The sequence below is a fragment of the Triticum aestivum genome, chromosome 1D (assembly GCF_018294505.1).
Source record: "Triticum aestivum cultivar Chinese Spring chromosome 1D, IWGSC CS RefSeq v2.1, whole genome shotgun sequence".
Classification (NCBI taxonomy): Eukaryota; Viridiplantae; Streptophyta; class Magnoliopsida; order Poales; family Poaceae; genus Triticum; species Triticum aestivum.
Window position 1 is genome coordinate 75,650,441 of NC_057796.1, and position 17,860 is coordinate 75,668,300.

General features: G+C 43.9%; 1 protein-coding gene and 1 long non-coding RNA gene across 4 annotated transcripts; one reads left to right on the forward strand and one right to left on the reverse strand.

Annotated features, from left to right (window-relative positions):
• Positions 1–703: 703 nt before the first annotated feature.
• LOC123180393 (uncharacterized) lies at positions 704–2,594 on the reverse strand. The gene is made up of 3 exons (XM_044592438.1): positions 1,774–2,594; positions 1,559–1,693; positions 704–1,451 (listed from the first exon to the last, which is right to left on the reverse strand). The coding sequence occupies exons 1-3, from the start codon at positions 2,266–2,268 to the stop codon at positions 1,050–1,052; spliced, it is 1,032 nt and encodes a 343-aa protein (XP_044448373.1). The 5' UTR covers positions 2,269–2,594; the 3' UTR covers positions 704–1,049.
• An 8,449-nt stretch (positions 2,595–11,043) lies between these two features.
• Positions 11,044–14,136, forward strand: LOC123180394 (uncharacterized). Of its 3 annotated transcripts, none has more exons than XR_006490979.1 (7): positions 11,047–11,632; positions 11,831–12,062; positions 12,146–12,243; positions 12,479–12,605; positions 13,243–13,364; positions 13,517–13,620; positions 13,707–14,136. It is a non-coding gene; the product is annotated as an uncharacterized lncRNA (long non-coding RNA). The 3 variants fall into 3 exon arrangements; XR_006490980.1 differs by having other exon boundaries at positions 11,048–11,632; positions 13,285–13,364; XR_006490978.1 differs by having other exon boundaries at positions 11,044–11,632; positions 12,479–13,364.
• Positions 14,137–17,860: the final 3,724 nt, after the last annotated feature.

Below are 17,860 nucleotides of genomic sequence, written 5' to 3' on the forward strand. Positions count from 1 at the left end.
CCTATTTATCCTGCATCAATCACCGGAGCCTATATATGATAGATCAATCATCCAAAACCGGTTGGCTTGTACGATTAAGACACTGATTGGAAAAAATTGTAAAAGTAGGATACCTCAGTACACTGTTTTGCACATTGTAATGTCAGAGAGATAGAGCTCCTGATGTCAAAGTATATTACTGTAATTAGTTTGTGCATGATGGCTGGGAAAAGGAACCGCAGAAGGCGAATGTATCAGGAAAGGCTGACTATACGGGAGCAAGGAAAACCCAGTCTACAAAGACAACGACCAAGGCGAAGAAATCCTGTTAGACTTGCTGAGAAACTGGGATATATATACTTACCAGCAGAGACGGCTAGCAATATCTTGTGACTCATCCTAGCTTGCTTCCAGAATAGTTATTGATGAAGAGTATGTGATATGCAAATAACACTTTCAAAGGAAAACCGGACCAAGCAGAAATGGCATGAACAATTATCTCTCTAGATTATGGTTCTGGTAAGATCCCCATCCCTTGTGTATTTTTCCAATTTCAAATTTTAAAAAGAATACTTCTGGACTTTTAAGAGAAAAGGGCTTTATTCCACCTATGCAAGAAGTTGCACTGCCGTTACATTGTCCTGAAATAGTGAAATATGGCATTCATGTGTGAGATCAAACGAGGAAATAAGAATGTGATTGCTAGTGAATGCATGTAACCTTATAACACTAAAATACTAGATCAATTGCATCATTCCATCAACAGGGACCAAGTGTGCAATGGAAATATTATAGTAACAGCACTAGGTTTACTTTTCACAACCTACTAGCTCACAGTATAAGAAACTCACATACTTCTGGGTGAAAAAGAAAGGATAATTATTCTTCAATACAAGCATGAAGCGCTGATTGAAACTAGTAAACTGTTAACACAAGCATGCACTGCTAACTGAAACTAGAATAAACTAGGTTGCATCCATATTCCTCTCTTTCAGACAAAAGACAGCACAACCATCAGGTATCAACGTAATCTGCAAACGAAGCAATCAATGAGATAGGCCATTGACAGATCACAGATATGCTTCTGAAAGGGCGTCTACCCTATCTACAAAACAATAGCTGAAAGGGTCGGCAATTGACAGGTCCCGGGTATCCAAACTGCCAAACCAACTAGCAGAACTGCTTCCAAATTTCAATCGGGCGTGTTGAGAAGCTCTATTTTCCGCTTCTAGCAGCATGAGTTGGTCGGTCATCCATTTCATGTCGATATCAATATTCTTACACACTCCAAAGTTGATTTCCTTTACCACTTCCGCATTCAAAACGAAGAACTTTGCAAATCCAACATCTTCCTCACCACCTTCGTAATTTATCAGCACCAGTACTTTGAGATGGCTCTCAAGGCATTTGATCGGATCTAGTGGCTCATACTGACGCACATTTTTCATCTCTGCCTTCACATAATCGTCCCACTGGGAAGGACGTAATAAACATATGTTAAAATTTTGCTAACTAGGCATTATTAGATGAGAATGGAATATTCAGTTTGATATTCAAAGCAAAGAAAATGAATACTCACAATGACATAGAGCTTTTCCAAGCAGGGGAAGCATCTAAGGACGTCAAGAACTGCATCCAAATTAGGCCTCGAGAAATGGAGAGCCAAAACCTTTACAGTGCATATTGGGTTTTCAGACCTGGATGGGATCGATCCCTGAAAAAAACAATGGAGATTAAAAGAACTCTCGAAGTAACAATGCCAGATAAGAGTCTGGAGATTGATCCTGCTGTTACCTTGAAGACTATATTAGCAATATCAATTTCTGAAATGCAGGGAGACAAAAGGCCCAATATCTCCAATTTAGGCGCCCTAAGAACCCGAATAATCTCACCGCCTGGACAACTTAATAGCAACCTTACAAGGCAAGGGGCCTCCTTAATGAGCAATTCTCCTTTGCCCTCAAACAAATAGCTGATGACGATGATCCTGAGACTTGGCGAGCTAATGCTGAGGCAATCCACATCACGAATCTCTGACAGATATAAGTTACCCAAGACACGGCAGCCAGAGAGCACCACAGAGAAGACATCCTCGGAAATGGAGACCCACCATAGGTTGAGCTGCCTGAGGAAAGGGAAATTCAGCGAAGGTGCAACCTCTTTTGGGAAATCGCAGAAACCAATCCTGGCAAACTGAAGGGTTGATGCAACGCGGAGCACCGACGGTGGCAGCGGATAGCGCTTCTCCTTCTCAGGTTGTACATACGTATATTCCAAGAGCTGAGACATGCCGGGCTTTAGATTGCTTACTGGTGGTGACGCAGAAGTTTGATGGAAGTCTCACCTACCGCCCGACCTCTCACCTCACCTACCGTGCGTAATGGCGCCGCAACCACCGCCATTAATGGCCACGCGGGCTTATCTAGCCTCCCTTCCCTTCCCACCCCGCCCCATCGCATCCCTCCCCTGGCGGTCGCTCTTCGTCAGATCCCACGGCCCAGTCGAGCGAAAGAGATGGTGGGGCGTGCGAGAAGGGGAGCAAGGGCGCGGCGGGTGCGCCCCAGTCACCAGGTGGCGGCGCCGATGGCGGCCCAGCCGCCGGTGCCGGTGTCATAGTTTTTTTTGCCGGAAATCTTCCGATCAATTCATCTTCAATCATGGCAGTACAACAAATACCAAAAATAATAAAAATTACATCCAGATCCATAGACCACCTAGCGACGAATACAAGCACTGAAGCGAGCTGAAGGCGAGCCGCCGTCATCGCCCCTCCATCGTCAGAGTCGGGCACAATTTGTTGCAGTATACAGTCGGGAAGTCGTCGTGCAAAGGCCCCACAGGACCAGTGCACCAGAACAGTAATCGCCACAGATGAAGAATAACATAGATCAGAAGGATTCAATCTGAAGACACACGAACGTAGACGAACACCAATGAGATCCGAGCAAATCCACCAAAGATAGATCCGCCGGAGACACACCTCCATACGCCCACCAACGATGCTAGACGCACCACTGGAACGGGGACTAGGCGGGAAGACCTTTATTCCATCTTCAGAAAGCCGCCACCATTTCGTCTTCCTGAGTAGAATACAAACCCTAACAAAATTGAAAGAAACGACTAAAAATTAAGCCCTCCCGCCGGCCCTTGTTAGGATCCACCGCGCCTCCATGGCCCTAGGGCTACCAGAGGCGAGGCGGACCTGCGTTGGAGCCGGCGAGAGGCAAAAACCCTAGCTGCTTTTTTAGGAGGAAGAGGCAGCGGTTGTGGTAGTTGCCGGTGACCGAGCGGGGGACGCCGGAGGCGCATGCGGAGATGATTCGTGTGTTGAGGGAGTGATTCCCGAACCGCAACACCTGGTCAGCGACCCTCATCAAGGTCGTCCAGCACGCGACGTTCGAGGAACACGCGCGGTTCGCCGGCGACGATGGGGGGATGGATTACGAGCTCATATTCTGGGCCATTCAGGAGGCGGAGTCGGCGGATCCGAGGCAGGCGGCGAAGTGGGCGCGATTCTGGACAAGGAACCCATCGCGGCTCAACATCCGGCCCTCGGCGGTGGTGCAGATCGCCAACATACCACCAGAGTATCTGCCGCCGGGGACCGTCCTGCCCAGGGTCCCCTGATTCGGGGGGAGCCCGGTGCGCATGCCCCGCAGGACTTCCCCAACCTGTGGGCAAGGCGTTGGAGAGGCGAGGCGTGCTACCTCGACCTCCCACCATGGTTGGGCGACCGCGGGGAGATCCAACATCTCCCTGGTAAGGTGAGGAAAATCCGATCCAAATCATGCGCTCATTCGAGATACAGTGGTGAATTGAGTGATAATTTGGTTGATAAGGTTGATAGGGTTATCCCTTGTGAGATTATTCGCGATTCCACACTCAATTTTCCTAAATCAGTAAGAGATTCTTGTGAATCTCCGGGTCCGACGAGCTAACTCGCCGCCGGTGAGCTCACTTCTACGAGAGGGGCAGGATTGGGTTTGAAGCTGAGGGTCCCATAGGCGGGGCCGACCCCAAATCCATCACCGTCAATTTTGGGACGTGTGGTCAGAAAGAACGCGGGCCGTAGAAATACGCCTTCCAATTCTGTTAACGGGGATGGGGAGGAGGTGGCGGATTTTTATGGCCAACTCTGGGTGGTTCCCTCCCCGAGCCGCCGTCAGCGCCTACATATAGAAAGGCAGGCACCACCAAACCCTAGTTTCGCGATCCCCAAATTGTTTTGGGTTAGGAAAGATCTGTTCAGTGCTAGAAATTTCACAACACAAGATTGTTTCCCGGTTCAGGCGGTGGGGAGATTTGATCCGACTCCTGCTATCTTCAAAATCTCCACCGAGAGGCTAGGGTTCCCTAGAACGTTTGTTGAAGTGGTTAAAGGAGCGATGGATCGTGGACAGGGTGGGCAGCGGCAACACCGGCCGCCGCCGGTCAAGAAAACTGCTCCACAGGACGGGAAGACGACTGCCCCGGCGACTGGAGGTGTTGTTCCGGTGGCTGGCGCTGCCAAGCCGGTGCAGCAACCTCCCAAGCAGGCTGGTCGTGGGATCCAGCAGCAGCAGCAGCAAGTGGCTGGTCCTGCAGCACCAGCTCCACCTCCTCCTCTTGCTACTATTGTGCAAGATCTGGATCCAACGTATAAGGAGATAACTTGGTTCAACTGTAGCTGGCCAGGTCACTATGTAGGAAACTGTATTGAGCCAAAGAAGTGTTTTATCTGTGCGGGGGGGCATAATGTCAACAACTGTGCTGCCTAGGCTAAACCCCATCCTACTGTGACATACTTTGGCAGTGCAGCGGCTGGGCTTGGGTTTTATCATATTGATGTGCCCACTGCATCAGAATCAAGCTGGCTTAACTACAAAAATTGTGCCGTGCTCAAAGTGGTGAAGGGTGAGGTGTCTGCCTCAGAGTTGTTGATTCAGTTGAATGGAATTTTTTGCAAAACAAAGATTGGCCTTGGCAGATTAGGGATTTGGGAGAGAAGAAGTTGTTACTGAGATTCCCTCCATGGAAAAATGTAGAAGACCTGATCGAGTTTCTTGCATTTGAGCTGCCAATTGAGAATGGGTAGGAATGCTAGATGAATTTAGAGGTCTAACTGAAGCCTGGGTTCAAATTGAGGGGATTCCTCCCAAGTGGTGTGCTTGGAAGGTTTTTGCCCAGATTAAAACATGTTTTGGGATCCTAGTTTATGTGGACTGGAATGGCATATTTAAGAGCTTCTATGAGACCATCAGAGTGAAAGTGGCTTGCAAAGACCCCAGGAAAATTCCTTTTGAGAAATTAGTTGAAATCAAGAGGAAGATGTACATTCTCTTCTTCATTGTGGAGGGATTTGAGCAGATGGGGGAAGACTCTGATGGTGATGATCCGGACCCAGATTTGGATAACCTGGAAAAGGAGAATGATGATAACAATGAGGATATGTCAAATAAAGATAAGTCTGAAGGAGATGATATGGAGGAACCTATTGATGAGCTGGACAAGGCAAATTTCTCTCCCAAAAATACCTTTGCTGCAAACTCAAGTCAGTCAGTACCACAGAAATCTGCTTCTGCAGTTGAGTTTCACCCCCCTAATATGTTGGATATTATTCATGAGGACTTTGTGGAAGAGGTTAGGAACAAAACCCCTGAGAGATTAGGGGACAAAGATGCGGAAAATGAAAAAACCACTCCTGCAAAACCCTCTCTCTCTGCAAGATCCGATTCCTTGTCAGTGCACCTGGATTACTGTTCTAAGCAATTAAGCGGATTTGAGATGGTAGAAACTGATGAAGAGGAGGAAGATCTGGTGGATGAAATGCAATGTCTCCCTGAGGACCTAGCAACAGCAATGGGATCTGTTAAGAGATCACTGCTGGAAACTCTGGATAGCGTGGAATCAGTGCAGAAGAAGAAGCCAAGTGTCAAGAATTCTCCTGTCTGGGGCCAGTACTTGCAAGCAAACCGACAACTAGGAACCATGGAAACATCAAGATCATGGACAAAGCTACTGCATATATGATGAGGAAAAATTTGGAGATTCCTAATACTTTCAAAGGTAAATCATTTGCTATCCTGGACCTAATGTACTTGCCTTAAACACTGGCAAAGTTGATTTATGCATTGGTAGTAGCACCCAAGAACAGGAAGTTATTATCAAGGATATGATTGATGATGAAAAAACTCGTTGCCTTAAGTTTGCTGACAAAAATCTGGAGATTTTTCTCTCTGATAGTTTAGAGTTAGAGGATATGGTCGATCCTGATGCCAAAAATCTTAGCAGTGACTTTCTCATTAATGGTGCAGATGGCACTGTTGGGCCATTAATGGAAATCCCTACCCTGAATACGAAGAAAAAGCCTTATGTCTTGTCACACTCGTTTAAAATTAGATGATATGGGCCTTTTGGAACATTCGGGGAATGGGTCAAACTGGTAAAAATCAGTGCCTAGGTGATTTTATTACTAATAATCATGTGGATTTTGTGTGTTTCTTTGAAACCAAGAAAGAAAACATTGATAGTCACGTCCTCAAATATATCTCTGGTAAAGACGATTTTTTGTGGCATTACTTACCTGCTGTGAATACCGCTGGGGGATCCTTGTGGGTCTGAAAAATGATCTATTTGAGGTGATAGGATTCATCAATAAAAAGTTTTGTGTTGTTACTACTGTTAAGAATAAGAGTGATGGATTTCTATGGCATTTAGTGGCTATTTATGGCACGTCTTACAATGAAAGTAAGTTAGAATTTATTGTTGAGCTTCATGACACTATGGAAAACCTCACCTACCCAGTTCTGCTGGGAGGAGATTTCAATTTGTTCAGTTCGACCGATGATAAGAACAATGGGATCATTAATAGCCAGTTTTCTTATCCGTTTAATGATTGGATTAATAAATGGTCCCTTATGGAGATCAAGAGTGCCAATAGGAAGTTTACTTGGAGCAACAACCAGAATAATCCTATTTTTGTCACGATAGATAGAATTTTTACTTGTGGTTCCTGGGATATTAAATTCCCTCTTTCTGTGGTGACCGCACTCCCACGTGTTGGGAGTGACCATACACCATTGCTTATAGATACGGGTCCTCGGAGGGTTACCTCCCCAAAGATGTTTCGGTTTGAGAAATGGTGGCTTGACCAACCTGATTTCAAAGACCTAGTGCATAAAATCTGGAATACCCCAGTTCCTGGCAAGATAGCCATGGATATATGGATGAACAAATGTAGACTTTTCAGGAAAAAAGTAAAAGGCTGGAGTATTAATATTGAGGCAGGCATCAAGAAAAAAAGAGAGAGCTTCTACTTGAATTTGATATCCTTGATGTTTTCTCTGAGAGAAATCAAATTAATGATGTAGACAGAGATAGGATGGAAGAGATTAAGAAGGAACTAGCTGGTATCTGGAGTAAAGAAGAGACTGCTTTTTGGCAGCGCTCCAGAGCTCGAAGGATTATTGATGGTGATAAGAATAATGCATACTTTCAGGCTGTGGCTAATCATCGACATAGAAAAAACCACCTTTCTGAACTAAATGGAGATAGTGGTCCTGTTTATACTACCAAAGAAATGCTAGAAGTGGCTACTTCCTTTTATAAAAACTTGTTTGGTGCCGAAAAGAAACCTAATGTACATCTCGGCCCTTCCTTCTGGGAGGAAGGTGACTTGGTCACTAGTGAAGAAAATGAACTTCTCCAAAGAAACTTCTCTGAAGAAGAAATTAAGGAGGCGATTTTTGGTTCGTACGCACATGGTGCTCCTGGCCCGGACGGTCTATCCTTCCTTTTTTACCAAACCTTCTGGGATGTGATCAAAACAGATTTTATGGCGTTACTTAGGGACTTTGAGGTAGGTAATCTAGACATGTAGGGATTGAACTTTGCTTTGATTGTTCTTATTCCTAAAGAACTTGACGCCAAGGATATGAAGAAATTTAGACCAATCAGCTTGAGTAATTGTGGGGTGATTTTTTTTCTAAAGCTATGACCAATAGGGTCTCTCCTGTTGGTCGTAGATTAATCCCATCTAACCAAACTGCCTTTATCAAAGGTAGATATATTTTGGAGAGTGTTGTAATGGCACATGAAGTAATTCATGAGGTTAAGAAATCTGGATCTCAAGGTTTAGTCCTCAAGTTGGACTATGAGAAAGCCTATGATTGAGTCAACTGGGAATTTCTGTTTGAAATGCTACAGTCTAGGGGGTTTTGCCCCAGGTGGATATCTTGGATTAAATGTACATTGATTAACAGCACATTTGCTGTGAGAATTAATGATACTAATGGTAATTATTTCATTGGGGGTAAAGGGCTTAAACAAGGGGACCCACACTCTCCTCTGTTGTTTAATCTGGTAGCCGATGTGTTTACAAAAATGTTGAAAAAAGCTGCTTCCCAAGACCTGATCTCTGGGCTTCTGCCCAATGTAATTCCAGGGGGTGGTAAGCCTGCAATATGCAGACGATAATATCCTCTTCTTGGAAAACTCTATTCATAAGGCCAGAAACTTTAAATGGTTTTTATCCTGCTTTGAAACCCTCTCTGGATGAAAATTAATTTTCATAAAAGTGATTTGATGATGATAAATGTGGAGGATGTAGTGGCTAATGAATTTGCTCAGATTTTCTGTTGTAAAAAAGGATCTTCCCTATTAAGTATTTAGGTGTGACTTTGCACTATCACAAATTGAAGAGGGAGGATCTCCAGCCCATCATTGATAGGATTATAAAGGACATATCTGGTTGGCTTGGGAGATATCTCACCTATAGGGGGGAAATTATCTTGTTATGTGCTTGTCTGATCAGTATCCTTGCTTATCTTATGTCTGTCATTAATTTCCTAAATGGGCAATTAATGCCATCAACTCCCAAATGGCACACTTCTTTTGGGGAAATGTTGGAGACCAACACAAGTATCATCTAGCTAATTGGGGCCTTGTTACTAGGAGAAAAGAATATGGAGGTCTGGGGATACCCAACATCAAAGAGTATAATATGGCTTTACTAGCTTCTTGGGGGGAAAGGTTTTTTGATGATTCTGATTCAGATTGGAAGAAGATCATTAGTCATAAGTATAGAGTGAACTCTCCCAATCTCCTTTAGGCAAAAGGTGATGTGGGCTCTACCTTCTGGAAGAGCATCACCTAGGCTCTAGCTGCTGCTAATTTTTTTTACAGATGGAGATTGGGCAATGGTGAACTAATAAATTTCTGGCTTGATACCTGGGTGGGGGAGTGTTCTCTGAAGGTACAATTCTGGGACCTTTTTTGCATTTGTAACCAAACGGAGTGCACTGTAGCTCAGGTGTGGGACGGATACGACCTTAAGTTGACTTTTAGGAGACGTGTTGATCAAGGTGGCTTGGATCGATGGAAACAGCTGCTTGATGTTGTTCAGCAGTGTTCTCTGGCAGCCGAGTCTGATATGCCAATTTGGTCTTTGGAGTCTAATGGTATATACTCAGTAAATTCTTTCTATAAAAACATCAAGTTTGGGGGAATAGCTTCTGCTATCAGGGATGACCTTTGGAAAATTCTCTGCCCTCAAAAAATTCATGTGTTCTTATGGCTCTGTGCCCACAACAAAATCCTAACTAGGGATAATCTTGCTAAAAGGAGAGAGGTGGATGATCCTTCATGTCTCTTTTGTGCTGAATTTGAAATTTTTCAACATTTGCTGTTCGACTGTATGGTGGCTCAACATGTGTGGGGCTTTGTATCTGATTTCTTTGAGATTGATAAAATAGCTAACTTTGAAAACATTTTTGCTTTCTAGCGTGCGCATAAGAAGAAACCTGTGCTGAATATGGTAATCGCTGCTACCTTGTAGAGCTTGTGGAGACTAAGAAACAAATTTTGTTTTTAGGGGCAGAAATGGAGAAACATGAACTGCATTCTTGCAAAACTAAGCTGTTATTTACACCAGTGGAAGGTTCTCTGCAACGATGCTCAAGCAACCCTGCTTCAAAGATGCATTCTTCTGTTGGACAAGCGACGTGGAGAACTGATGCGAATTGCATGGAACTGAGGCGCAGAGGGGACGCATGAGATGGAAAGAGGAGAGGCTGAAGCTGATGAAGATCTAACTTCACTTGTTTTTCTTTCTTTTCGCTTATGGGCCCTGTAATAAAAGATAACGTAGGATTTATTCATGCTGTGTGGAGAGAACTTCTTCTCTCGAGCTCTGGGTAGCGTATTCTCTTGGAGAGTAGCTTTATTTCCTTGGTCAGTGTAAGACTATTATGTGACTGCTTTGTTCTGCTTCAATCTATAAAATTGGGGCAGGGGGCAACCCCTTTTGTTCAAAAAAATATTCCAAGAGCTGGAATTCGATATTGAGCTCCTCGAGGTTGTCCAGGCCTCAGGAATGGAACCAGCTCTCGATCTGAGCGGCATCCTCGGCGTACATTTTTTTTGCTTTGTGGAGGCAGATAAGGTTGAATGCAAAGCGGTGCGCTGGGCCAGGGTGATCGCGGAGGATGCCGGAGACAATGGATGTGCGCTTCAAACTGAAAGGGTTGGTGATGAGATCACCGGCGTCAAGGTTGAGAGGGGAGGAGTGCCAGAGGGGGCGCCATCGGCGAGCGATGCCCTGCGTGCGGGCACCATCCTTGATGGGGAGGAGGGAGATTATGGTGCCGAGGACGTCATCGGGAAGTTTACTGATGAGATCAGCATGGCTGATGAGATTCCCGTCGCTGACCAGCTTATCCTCGCGGATCCGCTTCCGCGGCCTGCGCCCGGCGGTTCCGGCGGGCGCGCGCGCCGCTGCCGGAGCCTCCGCCACCTTCTTCTTGACCGCGGGACTCGCCGCCACCGTCCTCTACACCGAATTTTTTATTAATTTAAAACAATGCAGAGGCTAGCCAACTTGCTTGGAGAATGCTCCCTCGATCAGTTCCTTTGCTGGCCGTTGGATCTGGCCATCTAGAGTGTCTGAGCCGTGGGATCTTTACCTGCTGTTAAACCCAATTTCACCTCGTGGTCGTTTTTGCCGTCCAATGACTGGTGGGCTCGCGCCGCGTGTTTATTGGCTGGGTCGATCGATCTCGGGTGGAAAAGGCTTTCGCCCAATCCGCGCGCGCGCTCCGCTCCCAATCCTAGTCGCGGGGTTGCTGCGCCAGAGCCACACCCGCACCAACCCTAGCCGCCACACCTCTCCTTCCTCCCTCGCTCGACAGCGCCGCACCCATCCCTCCTTGCTGCTCGTCCGGATAGCCGCCGGCCGCCGCATCCCTTCTCCCCCTTCCTCCTCCTTCCTCCTTCCCGCTGGTGCCGACGAGCGCGACCACGCCCTCCTCCGGTCCTTCCTCCCCCCCGCAGCCAGGAGTCGAGCCCTCGTCGCGAGGAAGCCACGGAAGGAGGAGCTCAACCGGGCGTCGCCGGCTGGAGAAGGAGGAGAGCCGCCGCGCCACCACCCTCCTCCGGTCCTTACTCCCCCCCGCAGCCCCAAAAGCTCTGCCGGTTCTTTCGGCGAGATCCACCGTCTCCTGAGGTCCTTATCCACCCCAGCTCGCGAGGAAGCCTCGGGAGGAGGCGAGCCCTCGTCGCGAGGAAGCCGCGGAAGGAGGAGCTCAACCGGGCGTCGCCGGCCAGAGAAGGAGGAGAGGCGCGGATGCCTGCCAGGGAGGCGGATCGGCTCGTCTCCGCGGCTGGAAAGGGCTCGGTGGTAAGTTTGGCTTGTTCTCATTTCTCAGCGAGCCCTGCTGGGATTATTTGTAGACTTCCTTGCTGAACCCTACAGGGAGCAAACGCATTCCCAGTTTGCTTCCAGAGGATAAGGCAGGGGAAGAGGTGAACCTGCTTGCTCTTCATTGATTCCTAAATAAATATCTAATCTGTAATATTTTGTTATATCTCTGCTCAGTTACAATTACAACATGGGGCTTCAAGTGTCTATTACTGTGGAACACCAATATCCGTGCATTTTAGTTACGACCAAGTGCCACACCAATGAATGTGAATGTCTGTTCAAGTAATAAGTATCCATGGCAGCATGTTGTGCTTTGTCGGCACATTCTTGCATGTGTGAGGTCGCAGATGAAGAAGCACCGAATGCTCATTATATTCTCCTCTGCTCTGTTCTTCAATAGACATATGTAAGATGTACCTTATTTCCTGGTATTTCCTGAGATTCTGGACTGATTTTTTGACAGTGACTATTATGTAAAAATGTTTTCAGTTGCTGTTTAGTATGGATGCCTCCATGGTTGCATAGGCATCCATGGTTCTGCAAGGAGGTTATCTACGCCGTTCTGTTTTCTATAGATGTCTAATTAGGTAAGCAATCACACATGGTCCAGTTACTTGTTTGTTTCTTTTGATCATCTTGATGTTGAGTTGTGGGTTTACACATTTTTCGTTGAAATGTTTATATGTGTATCCAGTTGTTTTTGGATGGTCTATGATTTTGGTTGTGTTTAGTTTACACATCTCTCCTGAGGATCTTGCTACCCAGCTGTATTGCTATATTTCCTATAATACGGAATTAATTGTGTTTGTACTGTTTTGGCAGCCCTAACAGATAGACAGAGGTCTCTACTGGCTCAGAATACTTGACATGAGGCACGTGTAAAATTGATTGTCTCTGGTTACTCTCGTGATCTGTATCCAGAGGGCAAGTCAGGTCTTGGAATGCTGAGGTGAGACTTTCCATGGCCTTTGTTTTTCTTGTTGGGTGGATTACACGTTACTTCCTTGGATGTTTAAAGATTATTATATCCTTGCTCCCCTTTTTATCGGCAAGCATTCTCTCATCTTCTGGTAATTTGAGTAAGATGCAACACACTAATGCTTTCTTAGTCTGGTTTGTTCTTGCAAAAAATAATTGAAGTGTGCAGACAGGCAGCATGAAAACACTAAAGAGAAGTTTCATACGTACTAATAGCTGGAGTGATTTCATACCTGTAGTAACCGTCTTAGAATAAATAAGTTTCAACTATTTCTAAAGATATTAGACCATAAGATTATTCTTAAGTAAAGATGTTACATGCTTCTGTTTCTGCAATATGAGTATATGATTTCATTTTCCTTCTTTCCCAGTTATAAATTTATTGGCATCAAAGTAGAGCTTCAGGTTTATGGTTCAGTATATCATTGCAAAGTAGTTTATGGCTCAGTATATCACTGCGGGTTCCTTACACCGTCAAATTTCAATGTTTTTGTATTTTTGTCGATGGAACCATGTTCTTTGACTATAAAGTAGCAGAGATTTCTTTTCTTATCAATTCTAATCCCTTTTTGATGCATTGTTGGTTTGCTATCAAACTCTCAAAAAAGGAAAAACAACTTTACTCTGGTTTTTTGAGAACCTTCCTGTAGAGGACCTCGACAGAGACAAATATGCGGTCAAGGATATATTCGATGGATTTTCATGCCAAACTTGGAGGATATTTTTGCAGGTTCATTGCTTGCATTATTGTTTTCTTACTTTCTGTTCTTCAAGACAATATCTTCCTAGCGTTGCTCTATATTTTAATCCATCTTTTTGTTCTTTGGATTATCATGGCGTACTCATCCTGTCTAATCCAAGCAAGGGCCTTCATGTTTGCAGATAGTTTGGTACTCTCGTGGTTATTTTTGTGGTGATTTTCCTTCTATTCGTTACTTGGTAACCATCTACTGCAACTCAGCTATTGTCCAGATGCTGACCTTATGGTGAGTGGTTGATGGTGCATGTTTTCCTATTAGTTTCTCTCTATGCCAATGTCTGAATTTTATCTCCCCGTTTTGCATTTCTACAGGCCTTCCATTCTCACTATGATTCCCCGAGATGCGCTATTAGTAGGAATCCACTTTCTAATAAAAATTTGGCAGTCAACTTGAAAAGAGTCATTTATCTAGCTACAACAACCTTCCTTGCTTTTGCAAATAATACTTTATGGTTGACACTATAGTCTATACCTGCCAAATATTTACACGTTAGTATAACCAGAAAGTCAGATGATCGTTCCATGTTGGTTAGCCGTGATAAATCAAATTTCTAGAGTAGCAGATGATTCGTGTCAGGTTTCTTTTAGAGATTGAAATATGTCTTGACTCTGAAATAAGTAGTACAATGTCAAGTTCTGCATAGGTGAAAGCATACTGTGCAAAACCGGACAGCCTTCTAAAGCTCTGAAACTACTATTTGTTTTTGTTTTTTGCGGTTAACTACTACTTGTTGTGTGATCAGTAACTCTTTTTATACTCTGTATATGCTTTCTACTTACTAGGAAAAAATGCATGAGAACGATGGCCTAGAGGATGTGAATTGCACTGAAATATATGCAGGTTTCTTGCCAAACTAACTGCCACTATTATATTTCCTGGCGAACTTTTTAGTCTGTACAGTTGAATAGTTGGAAGTTGTTTTCTACTATCTATAGAGGTTTTATCCAAACTATTAGCTGCCTGACTTGCTTTTTCAAAATACACCGTCCTGATAGACATTTCCATGGGATGTTAGAAAAATATATGTGAATTTGCATACATTTTCTAAATTCCTATCTTTACTTATCCATGCTTCCTCATAGATAAATAGCAGGCTCAACAAAACATCAAAACACATAAACTCATAATACCGATCGTCACCGAACGTTAAGCGTGCGGACCCTCGGGTTCAAGAACTATGTAGACATGATCGAGACACATCTCCGGTCAATAACCAATAGCGCAACCTGGATGCTCATATTGGCTCCTACATATTCTACGAAGATCTTTATCGGTCAAACCGCATAACAACATACGTTGTTCCTTTTGTCATCGGTATGTTATTTGCCCGAGATTCGATCGTCGGTATCTCGATACCTAGTTCAATCTCGTTACCGGCAAGTCTCTTTACTCGTTCCGTAATACATCATCCCGCAACTAACTCATTAGTCACAATGCTTGCAAGGCTTATAGTGATGTGCATTACCGAGTGGGCCCAGAGATACCTCTCCGACAATCGGAGTGACAAATCTTAATCTTGAAATACGCCAACCCAACAAGTACCTGGAGACACCTGTAGAGCACCTTTATAATCACTCAGTTACCTTGTGACGTTTGGTAGCACACAAAGTGTTCCTCCCATAAACGGGAGTTGCATAATCTCATAGTCATAGGACCATGTATAAGTCACGAAGAAAGCAATAGCAACATACTAAACAATCGAGTGCCAAGTTAACGGAATGGTTCAAGTCAATCACATCATTCTCCTAAGGGTGTGATCCCGTTAATCAAATGACAACTCATGTCTATGGCTAGGAAACATAACCATCTTTGATCAACGAGCTAGTCAAGTAGAGGCATAGTAGTGACACTCTGTTTGTCTATGTATTCACACATGTATTACGTTTTCGGTTAATACAATTCTAGCATGAATAATAAACATTTATCATGAGAATAAGAAAATAAATAATAACTTTATTATTGCCTCTATGGCATATTTCCTTCAGTCACCCACTTGCACTAGAGTCAATAATCTAGTTCACATCGCCATGTGATTTAACACCAACACTTCACATCACCATGTGATTAACACCCATAGATCACATCGTTATGTGACCAACACCCAAAGGATTTATTAGAGAATCTAGTTCATATCGCTATGTGACTGACACCCAAAAGTACTAAGGTGTGATCATGTTTTGCTTGTGAGAGAAGTTTAGTCAACGGGTCTGCCACATTCAGATTCGTATGTATTTTGCAAATTTCTATGTCAACAATGCTCTGCACGGAGCTACTGTAGCTAATTGCTCCCACTTTTAATATGTATCCAGATTGAGACTTAGAGTCATCTGAATCAGTGTCAAAACTTGCATCGACGTAACCCTTTACGACGAACCTTTTGTCACCTCCATAATCGAGAAACATATCCTTATTCCACTAAGGATAATTTTGACCACTGTCAAGTGATCTACTCCTAGATCACTATTATACTCCCTTCCTAAACTCAGTGTAGGGTATACAATAGATCTGGTACACAGCATGGCATACTTTATAGAACCTATGGCTGAGGCATAGGGAATGATTTTCATTCTCTTTCTATCTTCTGTCGTGGTCGGGCTTTGAGTCTTACTCAATTTCACACCTTGTAACACAGGCAAGAACTTTTTCTTTGACTGTTTCATTTTGAACTACTTCAAAATCTTGTCAAGGTATGTTCTCACTGAAAAAGCTTATCAAGCGTCTTGATCTATCTCTATAGATCTTGATGCTCAATATGTAAGCAGCTTCACCGAGGTCTTTCTTTGAAAAAACTCCTTTCAAATACTCTTTATGCTTTCCAGAAAATTCTACATCATTTTCGATCAACAATATGTCATTCACATATACTTATCAGAAAGGCTGTAGTGCTCCCACTCACTTTCTTGTAAATACAGGCTTCACCGCAAGTCTGTATAAAACTATATGCTTTGATTCACACTATCAAAACGTACATTCCAACTCCGAGATGCTTGCACCAGTCCATAAATGGATCACTGGTGCTTACACACTTTGTTAGCATCTTTTGTATTGACAAAACCTTCTGGTTGCATCATATACAACTCTTCTTTTAAGAAATTCATTAAGGAATGCAGTTTTGACATCCATTTGCCAAATTTCATAAAATGCGGCAATTGCTAACATGATTCGGACAGACTTAAGCATCGCTACGAGTGAGAAAATCTCATCATAGTCAACACCTTGAACTTTGTCAAAACCTTTTTCGACAAGTCTAGCTTTGTAGATAGTAACACTACTATCCGCGTTCGTCTTCCTCTTGAAGATCCATTTATTTTTTATGGCTTGCCAATCATCGGGCAAGTCAACCAAAGTCCACACTTTGTTCTCATACATGGATCCCATCTCAGATTTCATGGCCTCAAGCCATTTCGTGGAATCTGGGCTCATCATCGCTTCCTCATAGTTTGTAGGTTCGTCATGGTCAAGTAACATGACCCCCAGAACAGGATTACCGTACCACTCTGGTGCGGATCTCACTCTGGTTGACCTACGAGGTTCGGTAGTAACTTGATATGAAGTTACATGATCATCATCATTAGCTTCCTCACTAATTGGTGTAGGAGTCACATGAACAAATTTCTGTGATGAACTACTTTCCAATAAGGGAGCAGGTACAGTTACCTCATCAAGTTCTACTTTCCTCCCACTCACTTCTTTCGCGAGAAACTCCTTCTCTAGAAAGGATCCACTATAAGCAACGAATATCTTGCCTTCGGATCTGTGATATAAGGTGTACCCAACTGTCTCCTTTGGGTATCCTATGAAGACACATTTCTCCGATTTGGGTTTGAGCTTATCAGGATGAAACTTTTTCACATAAGCATCGCAACCCCAAATATTAAGAAACGACAACTTTTGGTTTCTTGCCAGACCAAAGTTCATAAGGTGTCGTCTCAACGGATTTAGATGGTGCCCTATTTAACGTGAATGCAGCTGTCTCTAATGCATAACCCCCAAAAGATAGTGGTAAATCGGTAAGAGACATCATAGATTGCACCATTATCTAATAAAGTACGATTACGATGTTCGGACACACCATTACGCTGTGGTGTTCCAGGTGGCGTGAGTTGAGAAACTATTCCGCATTGTTTCAAATAAAGACCAAACTCGTAACTCAAATATTCTCCTCCACGATCAGATCGTAGAAACTTTATTTTCTTGTTACGATGATTTTCCACTTCACTCTGAAATTATATGAACTTTTCAAATGTTTCAGACTTATATTTCATCAAGTAGATATACCCATATCTGCTCAAATCATCTGTGAAGGTCAGAAAATAACGATATCCGCCGCAAGCCTCAACAATCATCAGATCGCATCCATTGTTCCGGAGAACGGAGTCTTTAGTCATCTTGCCCATAAGGCATGGTTCGCAAGCATCAAGTGATTCATAATCAAGTGATTCCAAAATCCCATCAGCATGGAGTT

What these genes read in the sequence shown, in the direction of transcription:
- LOC123180393 (XM_044592438.1), bottom strand. Translation starts at nt 2,268, where the DNA reads ATGTCTCAGCTCTTGGAATATACGTATGTACAACCTGAGAAGGAGAAG. An exon ending in TTGCTAATATAGTCTTCAAG is followed by an intron (nt 1,694 to 1,773) that starts GTAACAGCAGGA and finishes TGTTTTTTTCAG; the next exon opens with GGATCGATCCCATCCAGGTC. An exon ending in TGGAAAAGCTCTATGTCATT is followed by an intron (nt 1,452 to 1,558) that starts GTGAGTATTCAT and finishes CGTCCTTCCCAG; the next exon opens with TGGGACGATTATGTGAAGGC.